Genomic DNA, 18,304 nt, shown 5'->3' on the forward strand with positions numbered 1-18,304 from the left:
ATGAAAAACAGTTGTATTTTTTCAGAAAATCCAAAAATTGAAATCGAACCTCACACAGCACCTGTCCTATTGATACACAAAGTTTGAGAAGAATCTATGCTGTAGTTTTCAAGTCACACTAGAAAATGTCCTCGGAAAGATTAAATCCCCGACCTTTTATGGTTAAGAAACCATTAATTTCAAGTAGGGCTCATGAAAATAACATTAAGGTTGCCTGACTGGCTAACTTAATTTTCTTGTGAACTATAACACATTATTCAGTTGACAAATATGAAACGAGAATATCATGTTAAAATTGTCACAAGCTAGATATGATAAATACCCGAGTTCTGATATTAAGGATGTTCTGTAATATTTGTCATGCTTGTTATGATCCATTGTTGAAGTTCTGCAAGTGACAGAAACCCAATTGAGTTTGACTGTATTTCAAACAAAAGTAACATTCACTGAAACTTGAATACCAGATTTTATTCCTTGTATTTGGAAGTGTAAAAAGTGCATTAATACTGTCACACACGCTTTATTTATAAATTTAAGTTTAAAGCACAGATGAAATGAAATTAAGCCTTAAAACTAAGTACCATGCCACAATAAAACTTTTCACAGTTTGCAGTTAATGAGGCATTTATTTTGTGATATAGTTGCAGTAGGGCTGGGACGAGTTCAAATTTACTACCCGGTTAGCCGATCCCCTATTACCCGGGTACCCACTGCAAGTCTCAAGAGTAGGTAACAAAATGTCAGACTGGATTTAATTGCAGTGTTAAATGGTAGTGTTTTCTATTTTGGAAACAGAACACAAACTCAACATATGATTGTTAGAACATAGAGACTTTCAACACATCCCTTTGTCTAAAATTGTGCATGATACACAAAAAATAATAACGTGTGGTATGAAATGATTTCACAAGGTTTGGTTGAAATGTTCAGTACCGCTTATTGTTAATGGCTTAAATGACAATACATGAGCAAACTCGATTATTTACAGACCGCCGTCATTTAGTTGAAATATTGGTGAGTGCTTCGTTAAACAACAACAAATAAACAAATCTGACACAACTAACCCAAAGGATCTAAGAGGCACGCGTGGATAACATAATATGCTAAAAGATATGTCTTGAGCCATATCGATTTTAATCATACTTGGTGGCAAACAAATTTTAGCATTCGCACTGTTGACACAACCACAATAAAACCGACCATAACCCACCTAAGAGACTTCCTGGCAGTTATAGTAAGCGATCTGTACGTTAATATAACAACAAGCCGACCTTCGACAGAAAACAAATGCGTAAACAGATCCGCCATGACAGTAGCACTGAGCGCAAGTAATTAAAGGGAAGAGTCGCGTCCCTTGCAAGATGTATACCACTCGATAAACGTAGCGCTGTGGCCTGGTCTGGGAAAGGGACGTATACTGACTCGACCGTGTTAGCATACGTGTGTAGAAATACATACGTGAGTATACTTGTCATGTGTGTAAGCAGATTTGCATCATGTCTGGAGCAGGTGCAAATGTAAATTTGCACTGTGTGTATATGTTGCAATGTGAACGTTTGTCTCAACGTCAGAGGATGATCTAGGCTAATTAATATCTGTTCTTTTGCCAACACCAAACAAATTGTCAACAGTTGAGCAGACGGTGTTTTCTTTTGGTTTCAAGGAGTCAAATCGTTGTGTACAAATTAAATCAAACAGAAAGTTTTCGGTGAAGTAACACTCTACTCATTCGCGGCGGTCGGGTAGAAAGTGGTTCAAGCGTTCGCTTGTCACGCGGAAGACCCAGGTTCGATCCCAGACATGGGTACATTGTGTTAGGCCCATTTCTGGTGTCCCCCACGGTGTTATTGCTAAGAGCGGCGTAAAACCATACTCACTCAGTCTGCTCATTCAATTATGATTGGAAAAAACTGTTTTTTGTTGAAAGTCGTGAACAGACTGACGATTATGTGTGCCTTTTACAATTTACATACTTTATTTACACACCTAAGATGCTTTTCATGTGAATGCATAGTAAACTTTTTGTATTTTTTTGGTTGATTTTTATTAGATAAAAGAAATATCAATCTGAAAATGATGAGTAATGTACACTGTTTGGAGACATTAAAAATGGACCAGATTAGCTACCTTGCTCCATTATGACTTTAGAAAAGCTACCCTGAGGTGTCAAGTGACTAGTTCATGTGATGTAACAGACATTGATTCAAACTTTTTCAACAGACTGAAATACATGCATTTGGTCAGTTTCATGAATTACAACCTAAGTGCTAGAGCAAAATTGAATTTTCCTATATTTCAGACAAAAACACTGAGAAAATGTTTTCATGCATTTTATTATTTCAATATTTGTTATTCTAGACCAGATGAGTTGCGAAGTTTATTTGGCAAATATGGACCTATAAGTGATGTTTATGTCCCTGTGGATTATCACACAAGAAGATCCCGAGGATTCGCATACATACAATATCCTTGAAGAAAGAGCTAAAATGGTGTGATGATAGCCTGTGACTTTAGCCACTAGACTGCAGAAAGAGTCTAGTAAAATGTCTCTTGGTCCAGTAAAAGGCTATACATTAATGCTAAGCTCTACTGAAAATGTCAAGTGACAGGTTCGAGCTAGTAGTTGTAGACTGAATGTTTTGGGCAAAGGCTGGATAAATCCTCTTGACATGTATATGTTTATAGGCTGTGATGTTTCTGAATTGCTATTGTTACAATTTGAAAGAACACAAGGATGACAGATTGCTTTATTAATTAAGATACATTGTATCAGAATGTTACATGGCAGCAGTTTTTCATCCATCATCAAGAATGTGCATAATTCACAATAATGTAATGAGATTGGCACAAAGGTGTTTTATATTTTGACTTGATTGTCCATTTTATGCAGCTCATAGATGTAGCGGTACTCCTGGAAGAATTCTAAGATGGACCATGGACAGTTTGACGAAAAGATGCCGCTCAAAAAGATGTTCGGAGTCTGATGATGTTTGAAAAAGCCTTGAATCTCATTAAAATCAGATCTAAGTTCTCTTTGCCGTTAAAGATCTGAGGACATCCCATTACGGGTCACGGCAGAATGACCTTTCACAAACTTTGACCAACCACTGAAATGACTAACAAGAAGTCGACATAAGCCAATTAGAGAGCAGCTTTCTCAAGCTTTACGACACTCGTTTTTACCTGGCGACTTCAATTTCAGCCTATGCTTGAAAAATATGTTTACACAGATCTCGATTAAAATTTTGTAAAACTGAACAAATGAACATTCAGGAATGTCTGATACATGCTTGGGATTGTATGGCAGTGCTTTCCAGGTACTGTGCAACACCTCCTCCGTTCAAATGTTTATCCCAGGGAAGCGAGAGATGGAAGATAATTTTGACGGAATCAGTCGTACGAGCTGTAGCTGTTTTTCGGAATACCCTGTGTTAATGTTTTCGAGGTTGCATGATAAGAAAACACATTCCGACTGTCACTTTCATGATCTGATAAGCGATGCTTTGATTGGTCGGATGAAAGGTAGTTCTGCAAGACCCATGATGGGATGTCCTCAGATCTTTGTTTAGTGATAGGAGAACTAAGATCTGAATTTAATGAGATTGATAAAGCGTTTTGCTGAAAATAACATTAAAGGGGAAAACACTGGAAATATTGAAAAACAAGTCTGTTGAAATGTTTAGTTTACTGTCTCGTATATATGCTTAAGTTAACACGGAGTCTTATTTTTCATTGTAGGGACATTTACTAGATATACTAGTGGCCACAGATCTTATATCAAGATGCATCACGATCAATTTATTTCAGCGCACACCTAGGTCATGCTGTGCTCATCATAACAGTATTTGTATGAACGATATGTTATGTTTGCCGATGATAATCATTTTTCACTTTTTCATCAGAAATCAAAGTCAAGTTAGAGTACGTGGAAAAGTAAGGATCAAGTACAGTTCTATGCACAAGCCCCTTGTGTGCACGCTGGCTAATACCAAGAGACCATTAGATAAAGATACATCACAGATCAGTCAATGCTGTCATACAGATTTCTGATGAACTGATCAGTCAGAGCCGATGTACAGATAACATTTGGCATGATCAAGTCATCAAACAGCGCAAAAGCAAGTTGACAGGTTTGACCCACAAGTCAAGCAAGTCGACAAATTTGGCATTTCCATGTCAACTTTCTGCTGAATCTCTGAAGTTGACATTTTGGCGCAATCAAGTGAACTTTGGCATAAACAAGTTTACACAAGTTTTTCTCAAGCAGAAAAAAGTTAAGACTCAAGTATATAACTAAGTCAAACCCAGACCAAGATAATTAAAGACAAGTCATCTTACTCAAGGCTTCAAATACAGTGATTTACCATCTCTAGATGAGGGCTCCACTTAGAGATACAGTGGGTACATTCTAGCAAGATGGTTTAGCAGTCAATTTTGTCAAGTCAGCCAAGTTAGAATATCCAATCAAACAGAACTATTTGTCTTTCTGCATGCCTCTATTTATTGTTTACACATCTAGTAAAGGTTCTGGTTTTTACTGAGTCAATTTTATGCGGGTATTTAAAAGTTTCTTCAGCTGTGAAATGTATTGGCAAAATGTGTTAAACATACATTAACATGATTAATGGTGGTAATCAGGCACCTGTTTGCATAGAGTCAGCTTGGGGCACAGTCATTGCAAGAATAGGATGCTGCTGAAAACTTTACCGAAATGTTCCAATTAATAAATGTTTGATTGATTTCGTTTCCGAAGCAAGGAACGAGCATGAATTCTGTGATCAATTATGTTTTAATGTTTTTATGGGATAATAATTTTGTGTATAACACAAAACAAAACAAGTAAGTCGGATAACAGGCAAGGTTTCAGGTACTGTTATTGTAAACTTTGCTAGGAGACTATATGCAGAGTAAATGTATAAAATACAATTTCCTTTAAGAGTTGTGCTCTCTTATTTATTGTTATTAACAGCAGGATACCAGGGGGCTGAAGAATGATCTAAATTCGAATTTGTTGTATTCTCTGTCATTATTGATCTGTAATCAATCATATGTTGATTTTTGGAACCAGTGATCAATCCTATGTCTTGAACCAATTTGTAACACTTAACCTGATCATTGCAAGTACTGGTATTTTTGTATTAGGTATATTGTGTATATGAAATGCTATACTATAGTAATACATCATGTGTTTTAGTGGCAAAGTTACTGTGTTTAGCATTTGTTGGATTTCATTTTGCCAAGTATGTGAGTTGCGCCCTTAACCAGATCACATTTGAGGATGCACGAGATGCTGATGATGCGTTGTACCATCTGGACAGAACACGCTTCTATGGCAGAGAGCTTGAGATCGAGTTTGCCAGAGGTGACAGAAAAAGTGAGTATTACATGTATACAGGAAAGGCAAAGCTGTTTGGTCTGTAAAGATATCAAGTAGCATCCATAACACTGCAGGTTTATTTAAGAAATAAACGAGTAGGAGTTGTTTAACAAGCAATAAAACACTGCAGGGAGAATAAACCATGAGGGGCACAGGTTACTCTGCATATATTAATGCAGGGGGATAAAATTGATGCCCCGTCTGTTAGTCCATAATCATTTTGCTTTGGAGTGCAACTCGAAATCTGTTCAATATTCATCAATAAAACTTAGATATATCAAATAGATCCTGAAGTGGTGCCTTTTGCGGATTTTTGGCAGTATTGATTTTTTTCGATTTCCATGGAAACAATTCGGACTTACTCTCAAAAGGTGGGGGGTAGGTGTTGTTTCCGGAGCGCAACATAAAAACTGTGAAAGACACTTCATCCAAACTTGGTACATGTTTTCACCAAGGGCTGAAGTGGTGCCTTTCGCTATTAAGGAATTTTTCAAAATTTTATTTTTCCCTGTTTCCATGCTAACAAGTTATATAGACTTAGCTGAAACGGAGGCAGTTATCATTTGCAGAGCAGAACTAAAACACCATTCCACATTTTCCGTCCAAACTTGGTGATTTATTTATATATTTTTTTTCTGTTTCCAAGGCAACAAGTTTGACTTTGTTTTGGTGTGACCTAGGGTCTGTTGTACAAAGCAATCTTAGCACTAAGGTGATCATAACTCCGGTACCTTAAACATAGACTTACGACAGTTGTAGCGCTAAGGTTGTTTTGTACAACAGCACCCAGCTTGTCAAATGGTATCTTTTGCTAGGTAGGGGTGTTTTGAGTTTGTTTTTTCTGTGTCCATGGCAACATGACTCTGTTCACAGTGGTGTGTACCAGACATAGAAATACAAAGTACCTAATCCCCATTCCATGGTATAGTTTTGATAGCTCAATAACTACTCACTACTCTTATATATGGACAGACAGATTAGATAGAAATTCTCTCAAGTCAGACTTACCAAGTAACAGTCAGATGATTTGTTCTTTCAAATTTGGTGGTGAGGGGGGGATTTGTCATTTTCTGATCATGCTGATGACTCTTGTATAACTTATCTAGAATAGTTAATGAATCAGGAGATCACTAGTGTCAACGGACAGACATGCACTTTTAGTAAGCATTTCAGTCCAGTTATAAAATTCTGCAGTGTATTTGATGAAATCTTAAGACAGATAAATGCAAAATTCTGCATGAGTTCTGCACAAAATTTGATTTTCTGCAATATGGGTACATTTCTGTACCGAGTGGGGATTTGTGCTAAATATTCCGCAATCGCGGATACAGCAGGGACTGACTGACCTCTAGTTTGGCAAGCCCAGTTACTATTGCCATACTGCCATGATGTAGCTAGAATATTGCCGACTGCAAGCAACAGTGACTTGAAGTCACATCTCAACAGTTATATTGCTAAATGACTACAATTATGTTCATTGTAGATAACAGTTTACTTAGCATGCAGCATCTGTAGCACATTCTCTCCAAGATAGATTCATTGACGCAAACCATCAGTACCATTGTGTGAATGTGTATCATCATACTTTTCCAGTCTGTTTTTGAGCATTAAAAAATAACTTTCCCAAATTTCTGCCCTCAGACATGTTTCCACAGAGACGTTGTTGACTGTTATCTTCTATCACCAGCTCCTAATCAGATGAGGAACAAGGAGCGTGTGCGTCGCTCCCCATATGGTCGAAGCTATTATGACGACTATGACCGAGGCAGTCGCTACAGGTCCAGAAGCCGCAGTCCCAGGTTAGTAGTGGAGGTGGAAGAAGATAAAATTGATTAAAAAAGCAGCACCAATTTTAGCTCACCTGGCCAATAAAAGCATATTATAGTGTCGTATGTAACGGTGAAATTAGATTGTCATAGAAATTTTGCAATAATAGAATAAAAAGACAAATATATCTTCGTACTAAAGTGATGTTTATTAAGTGGTGAGGAATAAGAAATGTATTCTTTTAGCTCTACCAAGCTTTTAGGGGTGTGATTGCTTATTGTGTCTGCCAACATGAGGTGACCAAAGGATTTGCAACTAACCAACCAGCACACACTTTCATTTCCTTGTGTTTCCTTTGCAGGAGGTCACGGAGCAGGAGTCCAAGAAGAAGGTATTAAGCTATCATGTCGATTAAAGTGATGTGATCTGGCTGACTGTCATGTTGACTGCTCAACATGCAGGTCCTGTGGTGTAGCTGGAATATTGCTGGTCGTGGCATATTAAACAACATTCTGAAGAATTCAATTCAAATTTGTAACCCCCCCTTCCCGGCCCTTTTATAAAATACTACCGATAGTCCCTAAGTACATGTAGCTGTGAATATGTTTGAGTTGAAATTATGTTGTGGTTGTTTCCTGGCAGTAAATTACTTGGAATTAATTTTTCTGTGGCAGACATTTGCTACCCTATTCCTGACAGACTGTCACTGATTTAGAGCCCTAATGTAAGTGGGGAAACTTAATTACAAGTTTTCTCTGGTCTTCAGGTCTCGTAGCAGATCCTATGACAGGAGAGGATTTTCATCCCGATATTCATCTAGACGGTTAGTATCACTATCAGCATACTGCATTACATAACTCTCAAGCGGAAAACCACTTTAAATAAGTTGAATAAGTGAATGTGTGTGTGTCAGTCCATGCATGTTCTGTTTCCAGGTTCATAATTCAGAAAACTTTACCAATATTTTTTCAAACACATGTGAAAGCAGCATTGACCTCATTTCAAGGCCAAAACTATATACAAACGATTAGATATTTTCCTGAAACTTTGGACATGTAATCAGATGGTCTTGTGCCTTTTTGACATTTTCAAATTTTAGTATTAAACAGAATTATATCACGAGTTATAAGTTTGGTGATCCAAATATCAAATAAATCGTTCTGAGCTTATGAAAAAAATCATGACCATTTCCAAACGTTTACCCTCTGTTTTTCAGGTCTCGATCCTTCAGTCGCTCTGTGTCACGAGGAAAGTCCCCCGGTGGCCACAGTAGTCCCTCAACTGACAACTGAGTCTGCCATGTCATTGTTATCCTTTCTCTTAAAAGCTTCATGCAAATTTTCAGAATCTCTTCTGTACATGTACTTGTATGTTCTTTGTACATAATGTCCAAAGGTTGTATTTTGTATTTAAATCTCTAGTGGTGGTACATCTGATGAACAGAGCTTGATATGCTCCTTGTAAATATATGTTAGGACTTATGTTGGACAACATTCTCCACTTGTTAAGTTAGAGATGCTTCTTTGATGGTATTACTGTTTTCAGCTACATGTGAATTTCTAAATGTAGCTGGTGTATATTACTGTAATGGAATAAAGATATTTTCCATGTCAGTTTCTTGAATACTCTTACATCCGGATCTACTAGTTAAGGGGGCCTGCCCAGAGAGGGGAAGGTTAAAGGTTCCATCCCCTCTCCGCGTCACTCATGAGAGTGTTGCAAGATGGCACTTGATGGATTGTTACTTTGCCTGGTGAGGAGTCTGCATAGACGTCATAAGCTATACAGTGTCTCAGGCTACTAAGACTGAGAAGTGTTTTCTGACTCAATCTCAGTTTTCGCTACTGCTAAACAAAGATCGGAGGACATACCATTACAGGTCGAGGCTTGATGGACCAATGAAATAGGCATAAGCCAATCAGAAGGCAGCTTTCTCGAGCTTTACGGCACTAGTTTGAAACTGGCCACTACGCTTTGAAACATTGAAGAATTCTCGATTACAAAAGTCAAAACTGACCAAAGCAACATTCTGGAATGGCTTATAGATGGCCTAGATTGTATGGATATAATCATAAAACCTGTAACTGTCGTTCGGAATACCGTTAAACATTTTGAGGTTGCATGATTAGAAAACACATTCCTACTGTCACTTTCAGGATCTGGTAAGCCATGGTCCGATTGGTTGGATGAAAGGTCGTTCTGACGCGACCCGTAATGGAATGTCCTCAGATCTTAGATCTCGCTACCGCTAAACAAAGATTGATTTTAATTAGATTGTTTCTGACTTAACATTGAATATCACGTGTTACGGCAGTCCAGATAAATGCTCATAAATTTCCTTCCCCGTTTCAACAAATCACTAATTAAATGTCTTAGTGGTTTATGATACTGCCTACTCTTGGCATATAATAGAAGTGAATATTTGATTTCTATGTTCAGTGGAAGGTACGGCCTACAAAGATGTCATGTTCTGAATGAAATCCTGTTAACTGTTTGGGTTCTCAATTGTCTGGGGCTTCGTTTCGACATTCTAACTCCTTCAACATTCACTGAACATAGAATACACTGCAGTAAACATCATTCTCATTTATCGATAATACATATAACAATAGGACTACTTCAAAAGTTTCTATCAGTCCCATGAAAAACAGTGCACTTTACAAGTTGTCCTGCAGAAGAACAACAGACCAGGATCTACTAGCAACATTATCATTTATTACAGGATTAAAATACTTTTAAGAACATAAAATGGCAACAGTTGTGCACTGCTTGCATTGTTCAAGTAGAAAACCGCTTTCGGGTGACAGTCTCCTTGTTCAGTTCAACAGCTGTGGTGATGTAGCGAGACGAACACATGATTGGACACTGAGATATATACAGATGAAATGAGACAACACTGTCACAAGATGCTGCTGACATGTTCGAGCTCACTCTTCACATAATTATCAGATATGATACGTTGATCCAGGACAAGGGAATCACTTATCCCCCGATCTGCTTCGACTGCGACCACCGGGCGACTTGCCTCTTGATGGGGAGCGACTGAAGGATCGGGATCTGAAAAACGATACCATCTTAAGAACTGCCAATATTCAAGACAATTTAAATTGTGAGTGATTATGAGCGCTTTTTTAATCTTAAGTGATGAAACAAATAAACTGACAAAATACCTTTAAACAGTCAATCTGAGATGGTTGGTTGCATATGATCACGTCAGATAAATAAAATTAAGTAGTATCAACGATAATCGGACACCTACACAACTGATAACAATTCAAAAACAAAATTCACGTAATATTAATATTGTTATGTTACATTGTTTCTGGAATGTTTTCTAATCATGCAGCCTCTAAAACTTAACACAAAACTACTGTTACAGGCTGTATGACCGATTCAAATTATTTTAAAAAGCTGTCTGGAATGGAAGTCACCAGTTTGAAACTAGTGCCACAAAGCTAAAGAATGCCACAAAGCTAAAGAAAGCCACTATCTTAGTGGCAAATGTCGAATTCCTGTTTGCGAAAGGAATGTCCTCAACAATAGCGAGAACTTGTATTTGATTTTAATGAGATTGAGGCAATCTAACCATTTGATTAATCCTGTTTTGATTATTGAAAGCATTAATTGTTTATTGTTAAGCAAGTTTTTCTCTGCAGCTGTTGTAATATGCAGCTCCTAGCCGACTCATCTTGCATCAAAACAGTGGGCTGTGTACTCAAGGGCAGATGACCACGGAGTACGCTGATCACTGTCAGATTAACAAGACTGATTAATGAGTGATTTCGGTAATTTGTTGCAAATTAGCTGTAATCAGTTACCATCATTAGTGTCTGATAAAGCAGACTGTCGGATTAACAAGACTTGACTGTATATGACGACATTGAACGAATCTGATGAATACAACAAAACAATATTTTACAAACTTAATAAGAATTTCTTGCCATTAACATCAGCGGTAGAAACTAACAGTTTACTATTGGGCAGTTAGGCAAAGACTACAGGACTGGTGCCAATTTCTAAAGCTGAACATACAGGAAAAATATATTTCATTACCTTGTTATCTTGCTTACATAAGCCAATAATAGTCCATTTGTAAAATATTGACCTGAATAAGTGATACGCCCCCTGACAGTTTGTTGCTTAACGCCAATATTTACTGAGTGGACTTGGTAATATGAACAAGATTAAAGGTAAGAATAGTCATATACACCTGGAATAATGCTCACCGTCGCTTGGGAGACATGCTTCTTTTTCTGTCATATGACCTGCTCCTTGATCTGCTGTAGGATCTCCTAAAACAGGAGTGTCCATGAATACTACAATCATTGATTTTCATATCCACCATGTTTATTGCATTGAACACACATGAACATCAAAAAAACAAACAGAACCATATGATGTACTGAATTGATGCATCCCCCCAAAAATGGAGCATACAGGTTCTACTACATCAAATCAGAACCAGTTTGGACAGTGCGTTTTTTGTAGGGAGCCTTCAGTGCAGATCGAGAGATATCTGCAGGCTGTGATTGGAGAATATTCTGTAAGATTTTTATGTCTTTCAAATGTACATCCATCCAGTTATTAAAACTGACCATGTTTTTCTATATTTAGTACTGTCTTTTTCAACATGATGACTTATGCTGAATGTGGCAACAGCTATTTTCAAGTAGGTGACATTTGGTGCGAAACTGGGGATGGTGTATTTAGCTTCCTGTACTCGGAAAAGGAGCTCGCTAAGCTAGTCATTTTTTATGTTTTTATTGCTGCTCTAAGGCCAAACTGTGCACACAGGTACAGGTAATAGCTGTTGAATGCTTAGTTATTTTAAAAAAAACAAAAACGTTACTATAGAAGTCTATGGGAAAACATTTGGTTTTGTGTAACCTAGACACCAGATGTCGTTAATATTTCCTCCTATGGTACTTTAATCTAGGAAAGCCGTAAATCTCAACTTTAAACAATATGCTTATGATAAGGAGACCCTTGGTTTTTCGTTCTGAATTTGAATTTTAAACATTGATTATGAACAGATAACACATTATGCCTGAAAGACAAGCTACAAGCATTACATTATATCTATCTCACCTTCGCCTTGGTGATCTTGTTCGGGATCTCCTGTTGCAAGAAATCAAAGATTAGGATTAGGAGCCCAATTTCATGTAGCATTATATCTCCATGGAAGTAAATAATTTACAGATTTGACTTCTATTAAAAGCAGGTACATATATTCTACAGGGCAGCTTTGATGTACTGTACTGGCCGATCATCAATTGAAAGAAAATACTTCTACCACTTCTAGGCAAGCCTGTATACAAACCTTGGACTCCGTGATCGGGACCTGCGGCGACGGCCACCACGATCTCCACGGTCGTATTCATCATACCCATGACCTCCAAATGGTGAACGGCGTGTTCTTTCTTTGCCTCTCATCTGTCCAGCAGCTACAAAATTGGTATTGCAATAAGGGGATATGTCTTAAAATGAAGGGTGACAATTTACAAACCAATTCATTAATTAGTCTAACTTTGTAAATACAGAAAGGAACAGTCTAGCTCATCACCATACAGTATCAATCTCACAACTTTGGAGGGTTGAAGCAACACTATTATGACATTCAGAAGGAACAGAGCTATCATTTGACATGGGATGTTTGAAATTCAGTCCTTCATGTTTTACAGTCATGTGGTCATATGATTGCAATTTGCAAATGTTCTGGTTGGCACATAAAATATATTTGGGGCAATAACTTGGGTATTTTCACTGATATTTGCTACCAAATTAGTTTTGTGTGAATGGCAGTAAACAGCAATGTCCATGTATTTTCTTGTAAATGCCACAAACTTAAACATTCAGCCATTAATAGGAATGTTAAAATGACAAGGCTCCTTCTTGCTTAATTATCCTGCATCCCCAATTGCAATCTTTCCACTCACTTTTTCTGTCACCTCTGGCAAACTCGATCTCAAGCTCTCTGCCATAGAAGCGTGTTCTGTCCAGATGGTACAATGCATCATCAGCATCTCTGGGATCCTCAAATGTGATCTGGTTAAGGGCTTAACACACAGCTTTGGCAAACATTTTTCTTTATCAAAGAAGACAAGAATGCTGAACTGAAAAGGTGTATTGATGTTACAAATATGCACTCAAAACGTTTAACACGTTTTAAAAAAGAAATAACTGTTGAACAAAAAATGTTTTCTTTAACAAAATAATTTAAGAACTTACAACAGGTGAACAAAATGATCAGCATGCACCTTGCACCTTATTACTGTGAAAGTACCAAGTTACAGTAAAATATGAAAACTCAATTTGCTGGATATAAGTCAACAAAGTAGCCAAATAGACACCAAGAAACCGACCAACAGCCAACAAGTGACAAATGGCCGTTGTTGGCTTGCCTTGAAACAGCTTGAACTTGGAACTTGTTATGTCTTGACCTTGACTACTATGCCTTGTGAAATGCTTTTAGTGCCTTGAAACCTGGTCTTAGATTGCCCTGCTTGACTAACCCTTGCTTGGCTTGTAAAAGACATATGGACTTGAAATGGCTCGAAATTGCTTTGAATGCTTGAACTGCATTGGAATGACTAAGTGGGCTTGGTACTGGAAAAGACTTGAACTTGTACTGCCTCAAGCAATGGGACTAAGGAAAGCAAGGGAAGCCCAGTTACTTTGAACAGCCTGGACATGCAAGGGACTCGCTTGCGATTTGCATGGAAAACCGTAGCAATTGACCCATGGTGTCAGCCTGTGCTTGCTCTTTGCCTGGCTATAACTTTGTCCTTTATAGGTTGTACTTGTTTAACTTTAACTTGTCTTTGTATTCTGATAAAAGAAATGAAATAACAAGTTTAATCAAGTTGGATGTCAGACAAATGAAAATTTTCGTCCCTTTTATGACAATCTGTTACTTGATTTCCCAGTCACATACTAATTTACAACATTGTGTCACAAATCATTTTAAACTTTGGCAACTAACATTTGAACTCTGAAACAAATAAAGGTTAGTTAATGATTATGGTATTGAGCCAAATAACTAACAAAATTAACCAAACTCCATGTTAAGTTGCAATAAACGATTAAACTGTGCTAATTTGGCTGACATTCAATGGTTCATTTGAAAGAACTGTGAAAATGATCATAATTATTTCAAAAACATGTCCTAAAGATCTATAACAAAAATGATTGAAAACAATTCCAAATAACAGTCAAAATCGTTTGGTTAGCAATCATGATAAAAGTAAAAATGTCACATTGGCAGGATATACATGTATTAAGTATTATAAATGAAATGTCATTAGTCAGCAATATTACAGCTACATCAGTTTTAAGTAGACTGTTTGACCAAGAATGATTAAAAAGAGTGAAACACAATTCATGTTGTCAAGGTACTGTATTATGATGATGCCCAATCAGCAGCCGAGCTGTTATTATATCACTGTTTTCTTTTGCACAAGACGAACTTGAGATACAGAGTCTAACAGCCTACAAATATCCAACAGTAGAACATTTCTAATGTAGAGACCACATGAAACGAACAAACTGGAGAAATGACCAATCATGCCAATGGTCCATCCTAGATTTCTCCCAGAAGTGATGCTAGATCTAGGACGTGCCAAAAATGGGTCATATGACCCATGACAAAGAATGGGCCACTGCTTGGGTCAAAAGTCACACTTGTTCAGAAAATCAAGGCAAAAGTAAATTATATTAAATTAAAAACACTATGTGCCAACATCGTCATTTATTGTAAATTATGCACATTCTAGATCATAGATGAAAAACTACTGCCATGTAACATTCTACTGATATCCTCATTGATGAAGCAATTAATCATCCATGTGTTCTTTCAAATGGTAATAAAAGCAATTCAGCAACACAGACTATAAACATGTAAAGAGATGTATACAGCCTGTGCCAAAAATATTTGAGTCTACCAGCCCGAACCCATCTCTTGACTTTATGAGTAGAGCTTAAGGGACTTCTGAGACCAAAAGACATTTTACTAGACTCAGGCTGCAGACTAGTGGCTGAAGTCACAGACTGCATCATCCAAACATTCTAGCTCTTTCTCCAAGGATATTGTATGTATGCGAATCCTCGGGGTCTTCTTGTGTAATAATCCACAGGGACATAAACATCACTTATGGGTCCATATTTGCCAAACAAACTTCGCAACTCATCTTGTCTAGAAATGGTAAACCAATTAAAATGATTAATGCTGAGATCATACATAAATCTGATGGAAATGTAGCCAATACAATGGACAAAGTCATTCATAGAAACTTAACCGCATCAACATACAAGATATTGAATCAGGGACGGGGTGGACAATTTATGCATTGCATGCTGCATAAACTTTTCAACATCAACATGGTTTCATTTGTTCGTGTTTCATGCAAAGAAGACGTGACACAAATTTTTGTTTCAGCTTTGTCATCTAGTTCTGTTTCATTTTCCGGATTAATTCTTCAATTTAATCAGGCATTAGCACAAACATTTGTTCAATCATAAATGATGAACTTCAATATTAATCTATACTCAAGTGCTTGTGTAAGCTTGCTCATGACAAATGTGAAAAGTGCTTTTATGCAAACCAATGTTAATACAAACATACAATAGGCTGTACTGGTTTCTTTAGAAGGGACATAAAACAAGACAGGCTATACATATAATACACACATTGTCCTGGCCGTTTCTGGTTAATTGCATATTGCGACGTTTCAATGTTTGTTGTTCAACACCGCACTCAGCAATATTCCAGCTAATGATGGCGGTCTGAAAATAATCAAGTCTGGACCAGATAATCCAGTGACTGACATGAGCATTGATCTACACAATTGGGATACAATGACATGCATCAACTAAGTCAGCAAGCCTGACCACCCTCTTATGGCAAGCATGGGTTGCTGAAGACCTATTCTAACCTGGATCTTCACGGGTATGTTTCGATGTAGATCCTTACACTGTTATCAAGCTGAAGTGAGTGACAACAACCAAGTGATGAGAGGTATATATGCATGACACTTTGTGATAAGCAGCAGAATAACCGACAACAGGTAACAAATACTCCCCATGGGGCAAACTAAGTTATAAACATACAGATATCTACAGCAAGACTAACAAGATTCAACATATTTGCCACAAAGAATGGTAAGAAATGAGTATCTCATTTTCGATCAGTTGATACAATGGGAGTAGCCTTGTGCATTTTACGGGGCACACTTCTTCACATTTCAATCAGGCTAGCATCGCATGTAGGATCGAACTTACGTTGCCAGTCTGAAGACTACAGAGATTTTGCTGTGTTTAGAATTTGAATTAGCCAACACAGCAAAGACTTTCCCCTGTATCCCTCTTCTAAAGGTATATATGTTTGCATTGCCCCTCAATACGTTACATTATGTAAGTGGGGTGGATGGGTGGATGGGTGTGGGGGTGGAGAGTGTCTCACGAAGGGGTGACTAACCCTAAATATCGTACAGTGTTTCCTTGGTAAATTGAGCCAAACCCTTTAGAATCGTGAAGGGTGTTTGGTCGAAAATGGGCACCTAAACCTTACGATCATAAAGGGATACTTCATCAGGAAGTTCCAACCTAACCTACCCCAAACTCTCTTACCCTCAGGATCGAAAGGCACGCCAGATAAGTGAAGCCAGTCACAGTCGACTGCCTAAGTCTTATTCCTGGCAACAAATTAAACGACCATTGATCTATTTCAACCCACACGATTTAAACTAAACGCAAATTTACACAACTTCCGGCAACTTCCTCGCTGCCATAACCAGAATTAGTAATGTGGCAGACATTGGCAATTAGCCTCAGGCCGAAGGGCATGAAATGTTCTACCAACGCACTTGTGTTGAAAAAATTACAAGATCTCACTAAAAAATGCTGCAATTTGTGAACCACACGGCATGTACATCTTCCCGACTTGTATGATAAGTTACAAATTAGGCTACAATGCGATGTTGGCTAGTGGAACTGCCGACATTTTTTCTCACATTCCTTGTGCCTTTCCGATCCAGTTACCGGCTTCTTTTCATGCGTAGGGCAGTTGAATTTTTCAAGCAAACAAACCTGTTTTATCTCCTAGTAGAATAATACTATACTAACCTAGTTCCATCTGAAACATTTCTCACGTAAAGTGATGTATTCGGTGGTCTCGAGTAGCGTGACATTTTCAGCGTCTGCCTTGCTTTTTCCAGCACGAGAAGGCCCACAAGAACAAAGCACTATTGCGCATGTGATATTATGACGGAAATTCCCGACAATTGCCGAAGAACTTGGCTGCGTTTGAACGAATATTTATGTTTTGAGATTGTGAAACCAGAACGCAGATCAAAATGTTTAGCATAACACGACTTCGTTGCACAGACCCACGCACACATTAAATACACCATATAATAGTTCATAAATGGAAACATTTAAATGAGTGAGTGAATGTTGTTTAACTCCACAGTAAGCACTATTCAGCTGTATCACGGCGGCCTGTAAAATACACTGGCGGGCGAAAGAAAGTATAGACTTGAAATTAGATTTGAGCCAAAAATTACAAACATTTACAAAACGTTACTAGGCTGAAAACAGTCGCCGAAACACCACAAATGGGCAAAAACCAAAGATACCCGTATCAAATTCATCATCATAAAAAAAAAAACATTTAAAGAAGTTGTTATCCATAAAATTGAGTCTACCTTGTCATCCGTCAACTTCTAAGTAATGCCTATTCAACAATTTATCTCATATTTGTGTCAGACTCGGTCACTTGATTGAAAAACAAATGCTTTTGCTTTTTTCATCACAATACGTTAAAAAAGTGAATAGTAAAGATGTAATGAATTTAATCGAAAGAAACTATGTAGTAAAATGACAAATGACTTTCTTTTTTTTCAATATGTTACTGCATAGTAAAGTCAAACGTTAGCGCCTGAGAGTTAGACTGACCAGTCTCGAATATCTGCCGAAACTATTTCCATCGGGCGTAAAAGGGATAACAGTGGTGACAATGGTATGTATGGATCACTGATGACACCAGGCGTTCGCGACAAGGATAAGCACGTCCTGCGCTAGCTGTTAGCATCCGCCACACACAGTCTCCCATACGAAGGCAAGTGTGTGTTGTCTAACGCAGCATGCGTCATGTGTAAAAGTAAT

The 18,304-nt window shown here is 37.7% G+C and overlaps 2 protein-coding genes across 4 annotated transcripts in view; one reads left to right on the forward strand and one right to left on the reverse strand.

Moving 5' to 3' along the window:
- Positions 1-8,757, forward strand: part of LOC139453307 (serine/arginine-rich splicing factor 10-like) — a 47,843-nt gene extending 39,086 nt beyond the window's left edge. Inside the window, exons 2-7 of one of the 2 annotated variants that reach the window (XM_071234963.1) lie at positions 2,359-2,463; positions 5,271-5,374; positions 7,065-7,176; positions 7,506-7,535; positions 7,911-7,967; positions 8,361-8,757. In XM_071234963.1, the coding sequence (XP_071091064.1) occupies positions 2,359-2,463; positions 5,271-5,374; positions 7,065-7,176; positions 7,506-7,535; positions 7,911-7,967; positions 8,361-8,436 (484 nt within the window). In that variant the 3' untranslated portion in view covers positions 8,437-8,757. Of the gene's footprint in view, positions 1-2,358; positions 2,464-3,902; positions 5,375-7,064; positions 7,177-7,505; positions 7,536-7,910; positions 7,968-8,360 lie in introns of both variants that reach the window. The other variant, XM_071234961.1, reaches the window with a different exon arrangement.
- A 1,082-nt stretch (positions 8,758-9,839) lies between these two features.
- LOC139453306 (serine/arginine-rich splicing factor 10-like) lies at positions 9,840-17,377 on the reverse strand. Of its 2 annotated transcripts, none has more exons than XM_071234959.1 (7): positions 17,264-17,377; positions 15,229-15,335; positions 13,081-13,182; positions 12,465-12,588; positions 12,233-12,262; positions 11,371-11,436; positions 9,840-10,201 (listed from the first exon to the last, which is right to left on the reverse strand). In XM_071234959.1, exons 1-7 carry the CDS (start codon positions 17,326-17,328, stop codon positions 10,123-10,125), a joined length of 573 nt encoding a protein of 190 aa, XP_071091060.1. In that variant the 5' UTR covers positions 17,329-17,377; the 3' UTR covers positions 9,840-10,122. The 2 variants fall into 2 exon arrangements, with proteins under 2 accessions (XP_071091060.1, XP_071091061.1); XM_071234960.1 differs by having other exon boundaries at positions 10,115-10,201; positions 11,355-11,436.
- Between the last annotated feature and the right edge of the window lie 927 nt (positions 17,378-18,304).

This window comes from Haliotis cracherodii, unplaced genomic scaffold, assembly GCF_022045235.1.
Source record: "Haliotis cracherodii isolate W230 unplaced genomic scaffold, xgHalCrac1.p SCAF_9, whole genome shotgun sequence".
NCBI classification, from domain to species: Eukaryota; Metazoa; Mollusca; class Gastropoda; order Lepetellida; family Haliotidae; genus Haliotis; species Haliotis cracherodii.

Bases quoted from the DNA above. Each gene is read 5' to 3' on its own strand.
- LOC139453306 (XM_071234959.1), bottom strand. From the start codon at position 17,328: ATGTCACGCTACTCGAGACCACCGAATACATCACTTTACGTGAGAAAT. The intron at 15,336-17,263 runs GTTAGTATAGTA...TACCATTTCTAG, and splicing joins AATGTTTCAGATGGAACTAG to ACAAGATGAGTTGCGAAGTT. The intron at 12,589-13,080 runs GTGAGTGGAAAG...CCAATTTTGTAG, and splicing joins TGCCAGAGGTGACAGAAAAA to CTGCTGGACAGATGAGAGGC.